The sequence below is a fragment of the Dipodomys merriami genome, unplaced genomic scaffold, assembly GCF_024711535.1.
Source record: "Dipodomys merriami isolate MVZ:Mamm:240054 unplaced genomic scaffold, mDipMer1.0.p SCAF_3, whole genome shotgun sequence".
NCBI lineage: Eukaryota > Metazoa > Chordata > Mammalia > Rodentia > Heteromyidae > Dipodomys > Dipodomys merriami.
The window spans coordinates 1,144,955-1,160,970 of record NW_027204492.1 but is presented as its reverse complement, the minus strand read 5'-3'; the positions used below and the strand labels follow the sequence as shown (position 1 = coordinate 1,160,970).

Below are 16,016 nucleotides of genomic sequence, written 5' to 3'. Positions count from 1 at the left end.
GAGCTCGCCCTGACAATGGCAGCTCTTACCTCGCGAGCCGGCGTCAGCGAGTCCCCCTCTGCGGCAGCGGCGCGCGTCCAGCCCACGGGGCCGCGCCGAGTCTCCCAGGGGACGTAACAGGCGCGCGCGGGGCGGGGCGGGGCGGGGCGGGGCGCGCGCGGCTCCCGCGCAAGGATCCCTCGTGGGGCGCAGCACTGGCCACCAGTCCGCCCCGCCCCACACCTGTCTGGACCCTCAGCGAGTGGCATCGCCGGCATAACTGAGCTAGTGCTGGGAGCCAGACGCTAGTAGTCCTTTTAGGAGACAAAGAGGGAAAGCTGTGGCCCCTGTGAGGAGGGACTGGTCGCGGGGAGAGGACGGGACTCTTTGACGCGGCGGAGGGGTCCAGTGACGGCCCGGCGCCGCCATCTTTGGTTCAGTGCGGCGGCGGCGGAGTCGGTAACGGCAGCTGTGGTAAAGGAGGAGGAGGAGCCGAGCGGGCGCTGGCACTGACACGGACACTGGCACCGAAGCCTGACCATGGACGAGGAATACGATGTGATCGTGTTGGGGACCGGCCTTACTGTAAGTGAAGCCTTAAGCGCTCTTCTCAGCACGTCACGCCCTCTCCACCTCCGATGGCCGTGCGGACCTCGGCCGCGGGACCCATCTTCCCCATTATTGCTATGTTCCATTCGGGTTTCCGCTACCATGGCCCTGAATAGGGTCCGTCGCAGGCCGCCCTCTTCCAAACCCCCTCCCGTCCTTCTTACCTTGGCCTGTTGGACGAGAAAACTCACCCCCGACTCGACTCGAAGCCCCCAGACCCCGCCCACCTAGCCCCCACCCATCAGCTGCTTGACATCCCCTCCCATCATCCCCTTCCATCTTGTGTTCATCTCGATGGGGATGAGGTCTGAAGCCACGGGGGTTGAGGGCCCTGCCTGGGTTGGACTTCATCTTGCCTCTCTGGGGGGAGGGGGGGGACAGGCACCCAGAGAATGTTCCAGAAGCTGCAACAGTAACCACATTCCTACTCCCCCACCCAGGTTTCCTATGGAGACCTCAGGATGAATAGTATCTGCAGCCTTTGTCCTTGAGTTAGTGACAGTTACAGTACACGTTGTTTATCTTGCTCTTTTTTTTCCAACCCCCATTTTGGCTTGCTCCCCTGAGATTCATCTCCCTCATTCTGGACCCAGACACTTTCCCCATGAATATGGCCCAGAAGGCACAGCCAGGAGCTTCTGCCCTTTGAAAAGCAGCCCAGGGTGGGGCCTGAGGTTTCAAGGACTGACCTAATCATCACTTCCCTTTCACTTGCCCTTTGAGGTGGGGATGGGTCTTTACCCTTGGCTCCCTGTCTTTTATCTGTCTTTTTGTGCTCCTCTAAGTAGATGACTTTCCTGCAGCCTGATGCTAGAAGACTGTGCTTGTGTCTGCTGCGTGTTTTCTCTCCCTCAGAGCTTCCATTGCTTCGCTTCTCTTCACCTCTTTGCTCAGCAGCATTATAAAGGAGATTGTGCTCAGAGGAAGTGATTTATTGCTCCTAATTTCAGTAGTGAACCGGGTGGGGTTGTGTTGAAAGAGCCGTGCATTTGGCTGGTTTGTGGTGAGGAACAAATCAAAGCTGCTGATAGGAACATGGGCAGGAGGGAGTTAACAGCAGCAAATGTCACTCCTCCCCCAGGAATGCATCCTGTCAGGCATCATGTCTGTGAACGGAAAGAAGGTGCTGCACATGGACCGCAACCCCTACTATGGGGGAGAGAGCTCCTCCATCACACCTCTGGAGGAGGTAAGACTGCCTATTCAAGGCTCAGGTTCAACCTCTCACAGGGGCATGGGTCAGAGCAGCTCCTCAAGTTCTCAACAGAAATGTAGGAAGGGTAGTCCTTGAGGTTTTTCTCTTTTTTTCCCTTCTGTTTACAGCTTTATAAGCGTTTCCAGTTGCTGGAGGGGCCCCCTGAGGCCATGGGCCGGGGTCGAGACTGGAACGTTGACCTGATCCCCAAATTCCTCATGGCCAATGGTGAGGAAGATAAAGGAGATATTGGAGTGGGGAGAGGAGGTGGGGGCGGGGCTGGGAGGACCAAAGGAAGGCAGGCTCCAGAGCAGGGGCAGTCAGATCAGTGAGAGCTGCCAGAGGGAGCCATGTTGATGTTGCTTCTCCCCACTCCCCATCCTCCCACAGGGCAGCTGGTAAAGATGCTACTGTACACAGAAGTGACTCGCTACTTGGACTTCAAGGTGGTTGAGGGCAGCTTTGTCTACAAGGGAGGCAAGATCTACAAAGTGCCATCCACTGAGACTGAGGCCTTGGCTTCTAGTGAGTATGGGTCCTCTGAGCCAGAGCCAAGCTTCCCTTTGCCCAAGGTCACATTCTGCACGTGTACAGGCCACTTGCTTTGCAGTTCCTCTATTGTTCTTGGTTGGCACAGCAGGTTGCCAGCAAGCAAACCTACAAGTAGAGGCAACACTGGTGGGGGGGGGAGGGGAGGGGGGAAGCGGGTGGAATCCTTTTTTAAAAAATGTCAGCTTTTGGCAAAGGTTCCCCTTGATCTCAAAACATCTTCAAGGGCTGGGAAGGTAGCTCAGTGGTAGAGAGCTTGCCTTGCATGCCTGAGGCCCTGGGTTAAATTCCTCAGCACCACATAAGCAAAAAGGAAAAAGCCGGAAGTGGCGCTGTGGCTCAAGTGGTAGAGCGCTAGCCTTGAGCTGAAGAGCTGAGGGATAGCGCCCAGGCCCAGAGTTCAGGCCCCACAACCGGACCCCCCCACCCCCCAAAAAAAACCCATCTATGGGAGAGCTTTGTCCTGCCCAATCCCCTCTTTATGCAGATGGGTAAAGTGAGGCAAAGAACAATGGAGAGATTAATCTTAGGTCACGTGAATAGCTCAGGTAGGAGCTAGGGTGCCCTCTTTTTTTTTTTCGGTTGTGGGGCCTGAACTCTGGGCCTAGTCACTGTCCCTCAGCTCTTCAGCTCAAGGCTAGCGCTCTACCACTTGAGCCACAGTGCCGCTTCTGGCTTTTTTCTGTTTATATAGTGCTGAGGAATTGAACCCAGGGCTTCATGCATGCAAGGCAAAGGCTCTACCACTGAGCCACCTTCCCAGCCCCATGGCGCCTTCTTTCTTAGACTGCCCCGGTGGGGGTTTGTCAAGTGGTGCAGAGTCTCATGATTCCCTCTACAGATCTGATGGGCATGTTTGAAAAACGACGCTTCCGCAAGTTCCTGGTATTTGTGGCAAACTTTGATGAGAATGACCCCAAGACCTTTGAAGGTGTTGACCCCCAGACTACCAGCATGCGTGATGTCTACCGGAAGTTTGACCTGGGCCAGGATGTCATCGACTTCACTGGCCACGCATTGGCACTCTACCGCACTGATGAGTGAGGGGAAGCTGGTGTGGCGGGAACCCACTTGCCTCTCCCACACCCTCCCCTCCCCACACCTGCCTGCAGCACCTGCTCTCCCCCTGCATGTACCTTGTGTTCACTGCAGGCTCACACGTTGCCTTTCCATCCTTCCCCTGCATTCACTCCACATCTTTCCCAGCCCGTGTGGGGGGTGGGAAGGCTGCGCAGCTGCCTGGGTTAGGGTGTGTACAGATGCTGCTGCTGAGCCTCTTCCCTAACTCCTATCCTCCAGCTACTTGGATCAGCCCTGTCTTGAGACTATCAACCGCATCAAGTTGTACAGCGAGTCATTGGCCCGATATGGCAAGAGCCCATATTTATACCCACTCTATGGCCTGGGTGAGCTTCCCCAGGGCTTTGCCAGGTGAAGACAAACTTTTGTTTCAGTTGACATGATTACTTAGGACTAAGGCCAAAAATGGAAATGGGCTCTTTGAGCATTCCTGTAGCGTTTCATACTTGGTTCTTTGTGATCTTCATTTCCTTCTCTTCATTCCTGGGTGATGGGGGGCGGGGCACAACCCTAGTGTGTTGAAGTACAGAGTCAAAGACAGTTCTCCATGGAGATGGCTTGCTCAGCTTCTGGAAGCACTAGCACTGGGCCATTTCTTTTCTTTTCTTTTCTTTCTTTTTTTCTTTTTTTTTTTGTTTTTTGTTTTTTGTTTTTGGGTCCGGTCGTGGGGCCTGAACTCTTGGCCTGGGTGCTGTCCCTCAGCTCTTCAGCTCAAGGCTAGCACTCTAGCACTTGAGCCACAGTGCCACTTCCGGCTTTTTTTTTTTTTTTTTTTGCTTATGTGGTGCTGAGGAATCGAACCCAGGGCCTTAAGCATGCAAGGCGAGCGCTGTACCACTGAGCCAACTTCCCAGCCCTGGGCCATTTCTTGTGGAATTGTTCCTTCATGCTACCCTCACTAACCCTTTGCAGAATATTCTGGGTAGAAGCTCCAAAGAAGCTGGAGATGGCTCCTGAGTTTATAGCAGTGAGAAATCTGGGATGAAGTACTGGGTTTTCTGACTTCCTCCTGCTTCTTTTTTATTGTTGGTGGTGGTGGTTGTGGGGCTTGAACTCTGGACCTGGGCACTGTCCCTGAGCCTATTTGTGCTTAAGGCTACTACTCTAGCACTTGAAGCCACAGCACCACTTCCAGTTTTCTGTTGGTAATTAGAGATTAACATTTCACAGGCTTTCCCACCCAGGCTGGCTTTGAATCAGGATCTTCACATTTCAGGCTCCTAGTAGTTAGGATTACAGTTGTGAGCCACCAGCGTCCGGGTGGGGCAGTCTTTTTTTTTTTTTTTTTGTCGGTCGTGGGGCTTGAACTCTGGGCCTGGGCGCTGTCCCTCAGCTCTCCAGCTCAAGGCGAGCGCTCTACCACTTGAGCTACAGCGCCACTTCCGGTTTTCTGGTGGTTTATTGGAGATAGGAGTCGCACGGTCTCTCCTGCCCGGGCTGGCTTTGAACCACGATCCTCAGATCTCAGCCTACTGAGTAGCTAGGATTACAGGCGTGAGCCACCAGCACCCGGCGGGGCAGTCTTTTTTATACCTCAGTGGTGGGTGGGTAGGGTGCAGTGGAATTGGTCCCTGTTGTTCCTGGGAGTGGGATTCTGCTATCATCTCCTTCCTACAGATTGAGTGCCATCTATGGGGGAACATACATGCTGAACAAACCTGTGGATGATATCATCATGGAGAATGGCAAGGTGGTAGGCGTGAAGTCTGAGGGAGAGGTAAGCCTTCCATGTGCAGTGATGTTACTGTGCTTGGGGAAGAGTTTGGTCACCTGCTTTGGAACTCTGTTCCCAAGGAGCCTGAAGGCTGATGCTCAGCCCCAAGGACCTCAGAGTGGAGAACTAGATATTCCAAAGGAAGTCTGCATAGCCTTTCCTCTTGGCAAGAGGTAGTTTGCAAAAGCCCCATGCTATGTCTGTCATCAAGAAAATAATGTTCCTGAGCCTAGGCTGAGGCAAGGAGTATTGTGAGTTAGAGGCCAGTTAGGATACATAGTGAAATATTGTCTTCAAAACAAACAAAACCCCAAAGCATTCGTGATCATGGTCCCAGCAAAAAAAAAGTGCTGGGGCTGCAGAGAAGGGCCATGTATTATAGGAGTAGCAGTGGTGACAGCACAGGAACACTACCTGTTCTCCTTGTGAGTCAGACCTACTGCCACCCAGGGCAAGGAGTGAGCCAACAAGAACAAGGTTTGTGGTGCCTTCACAGGTGGCCCGCTGCAAGCAGCTGATCTGTGACCCCAGCTATATCCCAGACCGTGTGCGGAAAGCTGGCCAGGTGATCCGCATCATCTGTATCCTCAGCCACCCCATCAAGAACACCAATGATGCCAATTCCTGCCAAATCATCATCCCTCAGAACCAGGTTAACAGGAAGTCAGGTAGGCCAGACCAGAACATAACTTACCTGTTTGTTTTTTTGCCAGTCCTGGGGTTTGAACTCAAGCCTGGGCGCTGTCCCAGAGCCTCTTTGTGCTCAGGGCTAGCACTTTACCACTTGAGCCACAGCACCACTTCGGGCTTCTTCTGTTTATGTGATACTGAGGAATGGAACCCAGGGCTTCATAGCATGCTAGGCAAGCACTACCACTAAGCCACATTCCCAGTTCCAGTTCATCACTCTTCAGGGTGGTTGTGTTCCCCCTATCAGCTTTGGGGCTTCCTGTGTCATCTTGTAAGGAAACAAGTTGCAGTTACTGTGACAAGCCCTGGGGATAGGATGGCTTGACCCATAACACTCCATGAGAGTGACAGCTTTGATGCTCTGTGGCTCTGGGGAGGGGCCAGTGGGCCAGAATCATATCTAGCCCCTAGGACCCTTCTTTACATGTAGCTGTTTTCTCTGGCCAGACATCTACGTGTGCATGATCTCCTACGCACACAACGTGGCCGCCCAGGGCAAGTACATTGCCATTGCCAGCACCACAGTGGAGACTGCAGAGCCAGAAAAGGAGGTTGAACCAGCATTGGAGCTGTTGGAGCCCATTGATCAGAAGTGAGAGCTGGGCTGAACCTGGGGCTGAGGAGGGGAGGGGGGAAGGGGGAGGGGAAGAAGGGCGGTGAGAGAGGGGAGCCTCAATGGTAGGTGTGGAGACCAGGAAGGGCAAGGGCCTGTGATGAGTCTTCTCCATTCCCCTCCCCTTTGTCTGCCCCCTCAGGTTTGTGGCAATCAGTGACTTGTATGAGCCCATTGATGATGGTTCGGAGAGCCAGGTAAGAAGTCTATCCCCAGCCCTGGCTCTGGCTGCCCACCCAGGGACTTGGTCCTCTGACTCACCCTGGGCTGTTTGCAGGTGTTCTGCTCATGCTCCTATGATGCCACTACACACTTTGAGACAACCTGCAATGACATCAAAGACATCTACAAACGCATGGCTGGCTCGGCCTTCGACTTTGAGAATATGAAGCGCAAACAGAATGATGTCTTTGGAGAAGCTGACCAGTGATTGCCCCGCCCTCCCCTGCCCCAGCATCCTCTGCTTCCCCCACCACATGCCCATCACCCACCTCATTGATTCACTGACCAAATCTTTAACCTTAGCGATGGTTTGGGAGATGGGAGTTGGATAGCATCCTCTTTCTTGGCCCTTCCTTATCCTAGGAAAAGAGGATTCCTCTCCTTGTGTATGTCTCCCTCCCCCTCCCCCATTCTTCTGCTCTGTTTGGGAAGGACGTGGAGGAAAAGCTGACTTCTGCCTGCACTGCTCTTACCCCCACTGTAGTGGCCTTTGGAGATGCTCCCTGCCTCCCCCCCACCAACTCTTGCGTGTTGGGAGAGAAGGGGCCCTCCCAGCACAAAATTGCATTCCTTCCCCTAATTTATTCTAATTTATTAACTGGCCTGCCCTGTCTGAGCCCGAAGCCTTCTGGTGCAGCCTGGGGGCTGTTGGAATGAGCTACCCTATCCCCTTCCAGCCCTGGCCAAGCCTAGGAAAGGGGAGGTTTAGGTGTGGCCCCTTGGAGGTTGATCTTTCTGTTTTTATTCCTTGTCTTAGTGTTTGTGTTCTCTGGTACTTGCTAAAAAAAATGTGAGCAAAGCAGAAGGAGGTGGGAAAATGGACCCAGACCCACGTGCCCTGCCCCATGCCTTTCCTTTATAGTGGTGGGAAACCCTTATCTTGCAAAGTGACTGTGTCTCCTTCCCCAAACTCTAGTGTGTTTCACAGGAAACAAAACCTCTCAATAAAACTGTTTGAAACCTGAATCTGGATCTTTAGATTCATTTCCTAAAAATTATGTGCTTGGCAAGGCCTTGGTTCCCTGTGCTGGGGGTCTGGCTTAGCCACTGGCATCAATCACGACTACATCCTCAGGTCAATGCAAGGAAAGTAAGAGGACCAACAACTGGTCTGTGTGTGTGTGTGTGTGTGTGTGTGTGTGTGTGTGTGTGTGCACAATTAGCCTCTGGGTCAATAGGAGGCATCGGTGTGTGGCAGTGTGTCATTGCCATCCCAACACTGGTGGGAGGGGTTATGCAGGAGGATTGTGAATTGGGGGCCAGGCTGAGCTACATGGGGAGACTCTACTTCAAAAACAAAAAATAATTGGCCAGCCTTAAAACCATAGAGGAGGGGTGCTGGTGCGTCCACTTAGGATAAGGGTTAACATCAGGGGCAGAAGTGCAGGAAGCCTAGGGCATAGACTTGTATCAGGAGGCGAGGCAGGGCAGGGCACCGGTGGCTCACGCCTGTAATACTATCTACTCAGAAGGCTGAGATCTGAAGATCGGAGTTTCAAACCAGCTCAGCAGGAAAATCTGAGAATTTTGACTCCAATTAACCAGCAAAAAGCCGGAAGTGGCACTGTGGCTCAAGTGGCAGAGCGCTGGCCTTGAGCGAAAGAAGCTCAGGGACAGCGCTCAGGTCCTGAATTCAAGCCCCAGGACCGGCATACCAAAAAAAAAAAAGGCAGGAGGAGCTTGCCAACTTCTCAGGCTATAGGAATCACGTGTTCCAGTCACGTGCTAGTAGGAGGGCGTGAGGCGGGGCCGCGCATTTCCCGGTGGCAGACGTCACGCATCAGCTGACTTAAGGGCTGCCACCACCAAGACTCAACACAGGCCGCTGTCACAGTCTCCGGAGCTGCCGCCATGGCTCAGTACAAGGGCGCCGCGAGCGAGGCGGGTCGCGCCATGCACCTGATGAAGAAGCGGGAGAAGCAGAGGGAGCAGATGGAGCAGATGAAGCAGCGGATTGCAGAGGTGCGGTCCGGGGCCCAGGAGCATCAGATCAGGCATGCGTGCGGCGCGGGCCCCCTAGTGGCGCCGCGCGAGCCCCCTGGTGGTACCGCGAGATTTAGTTGTAGCAGAGCCCAGGCGACAGGCTAGAAGAGCTTGGTGGGCGGGGCCGGCGTCAGGAGCGGGACGCTTGCCTGTAGACCTCCAGTAGGTGACAGAAGCTAGCCGGCCAGTCTCATCTGGAAAATAGGTCCAGAGTTGGACCCTATCAGAGTGTGAGACAGCTATAAAAGTTCTCCAGGAGAAGACTGTTTTATTGGTGGCACTAGAACCGGACGGGCCTCCTGGCGCCCTTCATCAGTACCCAGCTGCCTGGGTTCAGGTTTCCGGCCCTCAGAGCCAGACTTCCACCTGTGTCCAGTACATACCACAGGAAGCCAGGGGTAACCCTTTGTGCGTTCACCAAGGTAGGCTCGAGGCTGTCCAGTGCTATAGGGATGAGCTAATGACAGTGGCTCAGTGATGCAGGACCAAGGAGCCCTCAGCATGGACAGGAACACACCAGAGGTTTGGGGCTTCAGGGCGCAGTAGGCCCCTACCTCACCTCAGATAAGTGGGTAGCCAGGCCCAAGAAACGAGCTCTCAGGTTACTTTTTTTTTTTTTTTTTTGGAGGGGCGGGGGTAGGTCATGGGACTTGAACTCCAGGCCTGGATGCTGCCCCTGAGTTCTTCAGCTCAAGGCTAGCGCTCAGCCACTTTGACCAGCATCATTTCTGGTTTTCTTGGGGTTCATTGGAGATAGGAGTCTCTCAGACTTTCATGCCTGGGCTGGCTCAGAACTGAGATCCTCAGATCCCAGCCTCCTGAGGAGTTAAGATTACAGACATGAGACACCAATTTGTTTTATGCTTGACACAAAGTCTTCTAGCTCTGGCCCCATTGAAAGTGGAGAGTTTCTGGCAAGTTGAAGGTATTTTTTTTTAATCTTCTGGTCACTTGGTTAGAGACCTTGATGAGAGAAGGACCTATACATAATATGGCTAGTCTGAGGAGAAGGAGAGCTCCTAGGAAGCTGTTGGCAACACCTGGAGCCAGAAGAAGGAATATCACATATGAAGGACTGGACCCTTCAGTCATTCTTTTCTCTTTTGTCCTCTCCTGACCTCCTCCACCCACCCATCTTGGGTTTCAGAAGCTTCAACTTTAAAGGCTTGGTATGAAAAGTCTACAGTTGTGAGGTGCTAGTGGCTCTTACCTGTAATCCTTGCTACTTAGGAGGCTGAGATCTGACGATCACTCTTCAAAGCGAGCAGAGGCAGGAAAGTCTGAGAGACTCTTATCTCTAATTAACCATCCAAAAGCTGAAAGTAGAGCTGTGGCTCAATAGCAGAATACTAGCCTTGAGCAAAAAGAGCTTAGGGACATTGCCCAGGCCATGAGTTCAAGCCCCAGCCTGGCACCTAAAACAAAAGGCCAGGCTTAAGTAGGACCAATGGTTGTAATGCACTGAGGGAGCTCTGAGCCCCAGCTAGAGCATGAAGGGGCTAGAGCAGTTCAGGAACCCAATGGGGAATGACCCCATCTGGCTCTGTTGGTACTGGAAGTGCCCTCCCCCACCAGCCGCCAACCTCATGGACCCTTCTACCTACAAATGAGAGAGGGACAAGGGGCATATCTTTTCCAAGATTACACCATAGCATGCCTGCTGTCAGATCCAGGAGTAGAACCTAGGTTCCCAGCTGTCTGTCATTTCCACAGTGGGGTGGCCCTCACTGGCATGCTCCCTCCCCTACAGGAGAACATAATGAAATCCAACATTGACAAGAAGTTTTCTGCACACTATGATGCTGTGGAGGCGGAGCTCAAGTCTAGCACCGTGGGTGAGCAGGGCGCACATGCCAGCCTCTCTCATGCCCAGAGGATGCTCATTTGCTGGCCCTAGTTGTCCAATCCTTCCTTCCATGTCTTCTTGTTTCACAGGTCTTGTGACCCTAAATGACATGAAGGCCAAACAGGAAGCACTTGTGAAGGAGCGGGAGAAGCAGCTAGCGAAGAAGGAGCAGTCGAAGGAGCTGCAGCTGTGGGTTCTCTCCTTTGCCTCTCAGTGGCAGCCCCTCTCCTCAAGATTCAGCTCCATCTTGGGAACTCCCAGGGGAGGGGCAGACTAGACTTCTCCATGGGGATGGGGGAGCACCATTTCTACTCTGGAAACAGGTGTAGCGTTTGTTTGGGTCTATACTAGTTTCCTCACTTTCCTCGTCTAATCCTTCTTTGTATCCCTCTGTGTCCTTTCCTTCCACCAAGTTCCTTCACAGCCTCTGTTCTTCTTTCTTCCATTCCTCCTGTGGCCCTCTGTGTGTGTTGTGTGGTGGTCAACACTCTCCCTATTAGCTGGAAGGGACTCAAGGCAGGATTCCTCTGAGGTGCTGGAGGGATCCAGCCTGTGCTGGGTGGGCTCCATACTGAACCCAGAGGTGGCCCTGGGTCAGCGAAGAGACCTTAGGCTGGAGGCATGGGGTTTCATGGCTCCCCATACTTTGGTAGGAAGCTAGAGAAGCTTCGAGAGAAGGAGCGCAAGAAGGAGGCCAAGCGGAAGATCTCTAGCCTGTCTTTCACGTTGGAGGAAGAAGAGGAGGGAGGCGAAGAGGAGGAAGAGATGGCCTTATATGAGGAGGAGCTGGAAAGGGAAGGTGAGGGCCTTGCCCACCACAGCTTCACCAGGACTTTTGGCTGTAAAAGGAACAAGTATCTTCACTGTGGAGCAGGAGAGGAGCACAGGGGACCAAGACTGTATCCTTCTTGAAAGGATACCAGTGGGCTTCCCCTCAAGTATGGAACGGGATGTCACAAATTTAGAGCATACCCTACAGCTCCTGCATAGGAGCCATCTGTGTGAGAGGTTGTTGGAGTGAGGCTGGTGACTAGAAAGGTCTGGAAGCCGCCCCTGGATATGTCATGTAGGCTGGATTGGGGTAGTCTGGACCAGGTTTGGCTGCTTGAACTTTCTGAAGTAATAGAAATGTTTCTCTCTTGCCATAGGGGCCATAGTTCACCATACATTAAAATTTTTATTTTGTGTGTGCTGGTACAGGAGCTTGAACTCAAGGCCTTGTGCTCTTGCTTGGCTTTTTTTCTGCTCAAGGCTGGCACTCTGGCACTCTACCACTTGAGCCACAGCTCCACTTCTGGCTTTTTTGGTGGTTAATTGGAGATAAGAGTCTCATGGACTTTCCTGCCTGGGCTGGTTTCGATCCGTGGTCCTCAGATCTCAGTCTCCTGAGTAGCTACGATTACAGGTGCCTGGTTAGTTCACCATAAATTTCTACATTGTATTTAACCCAGCTGTATAAAAAACACTACCATTGCAGCTTGTTGAGCTAGGTTCAGGTCTAGTGCTAGGGGCTGTGTGCGGCAGGAACTACAATTTTGTTTACTATTACCTTACGTGTAAGTTATACAGAGAAGGATATCACTATGAGGCCGCTATTTTGGACTGCACAGGCCTAGGAGAAAGCCTGTCAACTTCACTGTGTGTCACTGGTTTAAGACAGGTCCTTGCTGTGAAATGCAGGGACTATGCTGTCATGCGAGGCTTCTTGGGATTTTTCCTCCTCTCTGGAGATTTCATTTTAGTAACCCCATAGTGGGACCCTTTTTGAAAATTTATGTTTGTCTTCTAGGTCAGCACTTCTCAAAGCATGCTCTAGGCACCTAAGGGTCCGAGAGACCCTTGTAAGGGGGTCCTTGAGATCAAAACCACTTTGAGAATAATGCTGACATTCTTTGCTTCTTTTGCTCCAGAGATCACCACCAAGAAAAGGAAATTGGGGAAAAACCCAGATGTGGACACAAGCTTCCTGCCTGACCGAGACCGGGAGGTAAAGGCTGCCTGGCTCAGGCTCTGATATTGATCTGACCTGGTCCTTGGCCATGAATGAGGCTCTGGCTCAGGAAGTGGGGGGCAACCCTCAGCCTTACTGCTTCACCTGCTTTCTCTCTTCCTAGGAGGAAGAGAATCGGCTCCGGGAAGAGCTGCGGCAGGAGTGGGAAGCCAAGCAGGAGAAAATCAAGAGTGAGTGCTGGCCGTGATAGATAAGAATGGCCTACTCCTGGGGTCCTGGGGCAGGAAGAGAACAAGGTTGAGGCCCAAGTGGTCCTTCTGCTACCAATCCCCTTGGCTACGTGCTGGAGCCTGTGGAAGCTGGACCAGGGAGGTTGGCGGGGGTGGTGCCTGGATCTGGAGCCCAACCGGCAACTCTGCTTTGTAGGTGAGGAAATCGAAATCACCTTCAGTTACTGGGATGGCTCTGGGCACCGGCGGACAGTGAAGGTAGGCAGTGGCAGACCTCCCTTGTGTCTGGTGGAAGTGACAATCATGCCTTTGGAAGCAGCTGGGGTCCTGAGCACAGTAGGGAGGACGCGAGCCTCCAGGCCCCTGGCTGGTTGAGGGTGCTTCAGGGTTTTGTTTTTTTTTTGGTCGGTCGTGGGGCTTGAACTCTGGGCTTGGGCGCTGTCCCTCAGCTCTTCAGCTCAAGGCGAGCGCTCTACCACTTGAGCTACAGCGCCACTTCCGGTTTTCTGGTGGTTTATTGGAGATAGGAGTCTCACGGTCTCTCTTGCCTGGGCTGGCTTTGAACCGTGATCCTCAGATCTCAGCCTCCTGAGTAGCTAGGATTACAGGCGTGAGCCACCAGCACCCGGCGGTGCTTCAGGTTTTGGTCTTCCTTCCCCCTCCCTCCACCAATAGATGAAAAAGGGGAACACCATGCAGCAATTCCTGCAAAAGGCACTTGAGATCCTGCGGAAAGACTTCAGTGAGCTTAGGTAAGGGGGGTGTGAGCCTGTGTGTGCAAAATGCGCACAACCCATGGCTTCAGCCAGGCGATCCGACACCCAAGAGGACTGCTTCCCAACTGGGAAGGTGGCATGCTGGGCACTGTGCTCCCCAGAGAGGAGAGTCAGTCACATGCCTTTTTCTTCCTTCCTGCTCTAGAGCGTAGGTGGGAGCGTCCTGCCTTGGAGCTGTGGCCCAAAGGTGGAGGACACTGGAGCCCCGTCCCAGGCTCACTGAGCCAAAGAGCCTCCCTCAGAGTATTCTGGCTGCCTCCTCCCAGCCCCTTGCTCCGTGACTGCCTGGGGATGCTCTGGTTGGCCATACCCTCCTGTGTTTCTCCCTCAGGTCAGCAGGGGTGGAGCAGCTCATGTACATCAAGGAGGACTTAATCATCCCCCATGTGAGTCCTGGTGGCCCTGGGTCACACAGTGGGTGCCGCACCCCTGCGCGTCTGAAGGAGAGGTCCCACACGGTTCTGTGCTCTCCCAGGGCTGCTGGTCATAAAGGGCAGGGTGGGGTACAGACAGTGAGAGAGGCTGAGGTGAGCCATGAAGCTGACTTCCTGCCCTCATGTTCTAGCATCACAGCTTCTATGACTTCATCGTCACTAAGGCCCGAGGAAAGAGTGGTGAGTGCTTCTAGCTCAGATCCCCCCACCCCCCGCCCACAACAGGTGGGGCCTAGTATGTGGGGAGATAGCATAACCTTGCTCTCTCCTGCAGGACCACTCTTTAACTTTGATGTTCATGATGATGTGCGACTGCTCAGCGATGCCACTGTGGAGAAGGATGAGGTACGGTGATGCCAGGGCACCGGGCAGAGAAAGGTGCCTTGAGTCTGGTAGAGCAGGTGTCCTTAGCCTGGGGAAGACAAAGCTCAGGAAGAAGGAACCTGAGATTTTTGAGGTTGACCGCAAGTAGCAAGGCCTAATCTTCTCCATTCCTTAGTCACACGCAGGCAAAGTGGTGTTGAGGAGCTGGTATGAGAAGAACAAGCACATCTTTCCTGCCAGCCGTTGGGAGCCCTATGACCCTGAGAAGAAGTGGGACAAGTACACGGTGAGCTGGCAGGGAAGTGAGCCTCAGGAGGCCCCTCTGAGGTGTCCCAGTACTGCCCTGGGTAGCTCGTGGTGGAGGGCAAGACTGAATCTGCTTCTCAGTGGGGTGGGCGCCTTTTCCTGCAAAAGAACTAGAATTGTAGGAGGCTGACCCAAGAGGATTGCAAGTTTGAAGCCAGCCTGGGCTAACTAGAGAGACTGTCTTAGAGGAAGAAAAAAAGTTAAAGAACCAGCCACGCTTACACCCATAATCCCAGGTACTCAGGAGGCTGAGATCAGAGGCTTATGGCTCAGAGCCAGCTGAGTATGAAAGTAAATGCATGCGACTCCTAATCTCCAATGAACTAACAAAAATCCAAATAAAGCCGGGTGCCAGTGGCTCACGCCTGTCATCCTAGCTACTCAGGAGGCTGAGATCTGAGGATCATGGTTCAAAGCCAGCCAGGGCAGGAAAGTCCGTGAGACTTTTATCTCCAATAAACCACTAGAAAACTGGAAGTGGCGCTGTGGCTCAAGCGGTAGAGCACTCTCCGTGAGCTGAAGAGTGAAGGGACAGCACCCAAGTCCAGAGTTCAAGCCCCATGATGAACAATGAACAAACCAAATAAAAATAAAAATAGGGTGGGGGGATGCTGGGAAGGTGGCTCAGTGGTAGAGCGCTTGCTTTGCATGCATGAGGCCCTGGGTTTGATTCCTCAGCACCACATAAGCAAAAAGGAAAAAGCTGGAAGTGGCGCTTTGGCTCAAGTGGTAGAGCGCTAGCCTTGAGCTGAAGAGCTGAGGGACAGCGCCTGGGCCCAGAATTCAGGCTCCACGACCAGACCCAACAGAAAAAAAAAAAAAGAGGGGCTGGTAGGTATGGCTCAGTTGGTAGACTTCTAGCCAATGAACAGAAGCATCAGGTACCGATTTTGAGTCATGATCTCAGACCTTTAAAGGAAGTTAAATAAAGCCCAAAGTAACATGTCAGATAGCTCCTGGTTAGCTTCTGTCTTATGTTCCTTGTTCCTTGTACCTCCCCCTTGTCCTCCAACCAGATCCGGTGAGCATCCACAAGGAGGCATGGTCTCAGCTCTACTCTGCACAATCCCATGTTTCCAGGACTACAGGTGCCTAGTTCCCCTGGGATTGTGCCACAGCTTTGAAGATGAAAGTTGTCCATATCCTGGTACCTGGTGTTGCTATTACTGCCTTTTTCTTTTACAATAAAGTCTATGTCAGAGCTGTAGTATCTGCATTGTGAGAAAGTGTTTTATTTACAAACTTTTTCATTGCGATAACATTCACATAAAATTATTTTATTGGGCATGGTGGTGCCCACTCAGGAGGTTAAGGCAGGAGGGTTACAAGTGTGAGGAGGCAGTCAGATGCCAGCCAGATGCCCATAACTCACGCCCCCAATCCAGCCGTGAGCACAGCTAAGCCAAGTGAGAACATAAGGCATTAATCCCAGCCCCTGTACTGGCACCAAAAAATCAATTATATTCCTATAGCAATGAACAATCCAAAGCAAAATTTCAGACTTACCCTAAAATT

At 52.7% G+C, this 16,016-nt stretch overlaps 2 protein-coding genes across 2 annotated transcripts; both read left to right on the top strand.

Annotated features, from left to right (window-relative positions):
* Positions 1 to 321: 321 nt before the first annotated feature.
* Gdi1 (GDP dissociation inhibitor 1) lies at positions 322 to 7,617 on the top strand. The gene is made up of 11 exons (XM_070039467.1): positions 322 to 564; positions 1,670 to 1,777; positions 1,912 to 2,011; positions 2,174 to 2,308; positions 3,174 to 3,372; positions 3,632 to 3,763; positions 5,030 to 5,129; positions 5,623 to 5,794; positions 6,264 to 6,408; positions 6,572 to 6,626; positions 6,707 to 7,617. The coding sequence occupies exons 1-11, from the start codon at positions 520 to 522 to the stop codon at positions 6,857 to 6,859; spliced, it is 1,344 nt and encodes a 447-aa protein (XP_069895568.1). The 5' UTR covers positions 322 to 519; the 3' UTR covers positions 6,860 to 7,617.
* An 810-nt stretch (positions 7,618 to 8,427) lies between these two features.
* On the top strand, positions 8,428 to 15,708 carry Fam50a (family with sequence similarity 50 member A). Its single transcript, XM_070039466.1, has 13 exons — positions 8,428 to 8,613; positions 10,385 to 10,469; positions 10,570 to 10,669; positions 11,134 to 11,279; positions 12,391 to 12,467; positions 12,595 to 12,661; positions 12,858 to 12,919; positions 13,337 to 13,413; positions 13,769 to 13,823; positions 14,003 to 14,051; positions 14,146 to 14,216; positions 14,371 to 14,481; positions 15,518 to 15,708. Exons 1-13 carry the CDS (start codon positions 8,503 to 8,505, stop codon positions 15,524 to 15,526), a joined length of 1,020 nt encoding a protein of 339 aa, XP_069895567.1. The 5' UTR covers positions 8,428 to 8,502; the 3' UTR covers positions 15,527 to 15,708.
* The last annotated feature ends 308 nt before the right edge of the window (positions 15,709 to 16,016 follow it).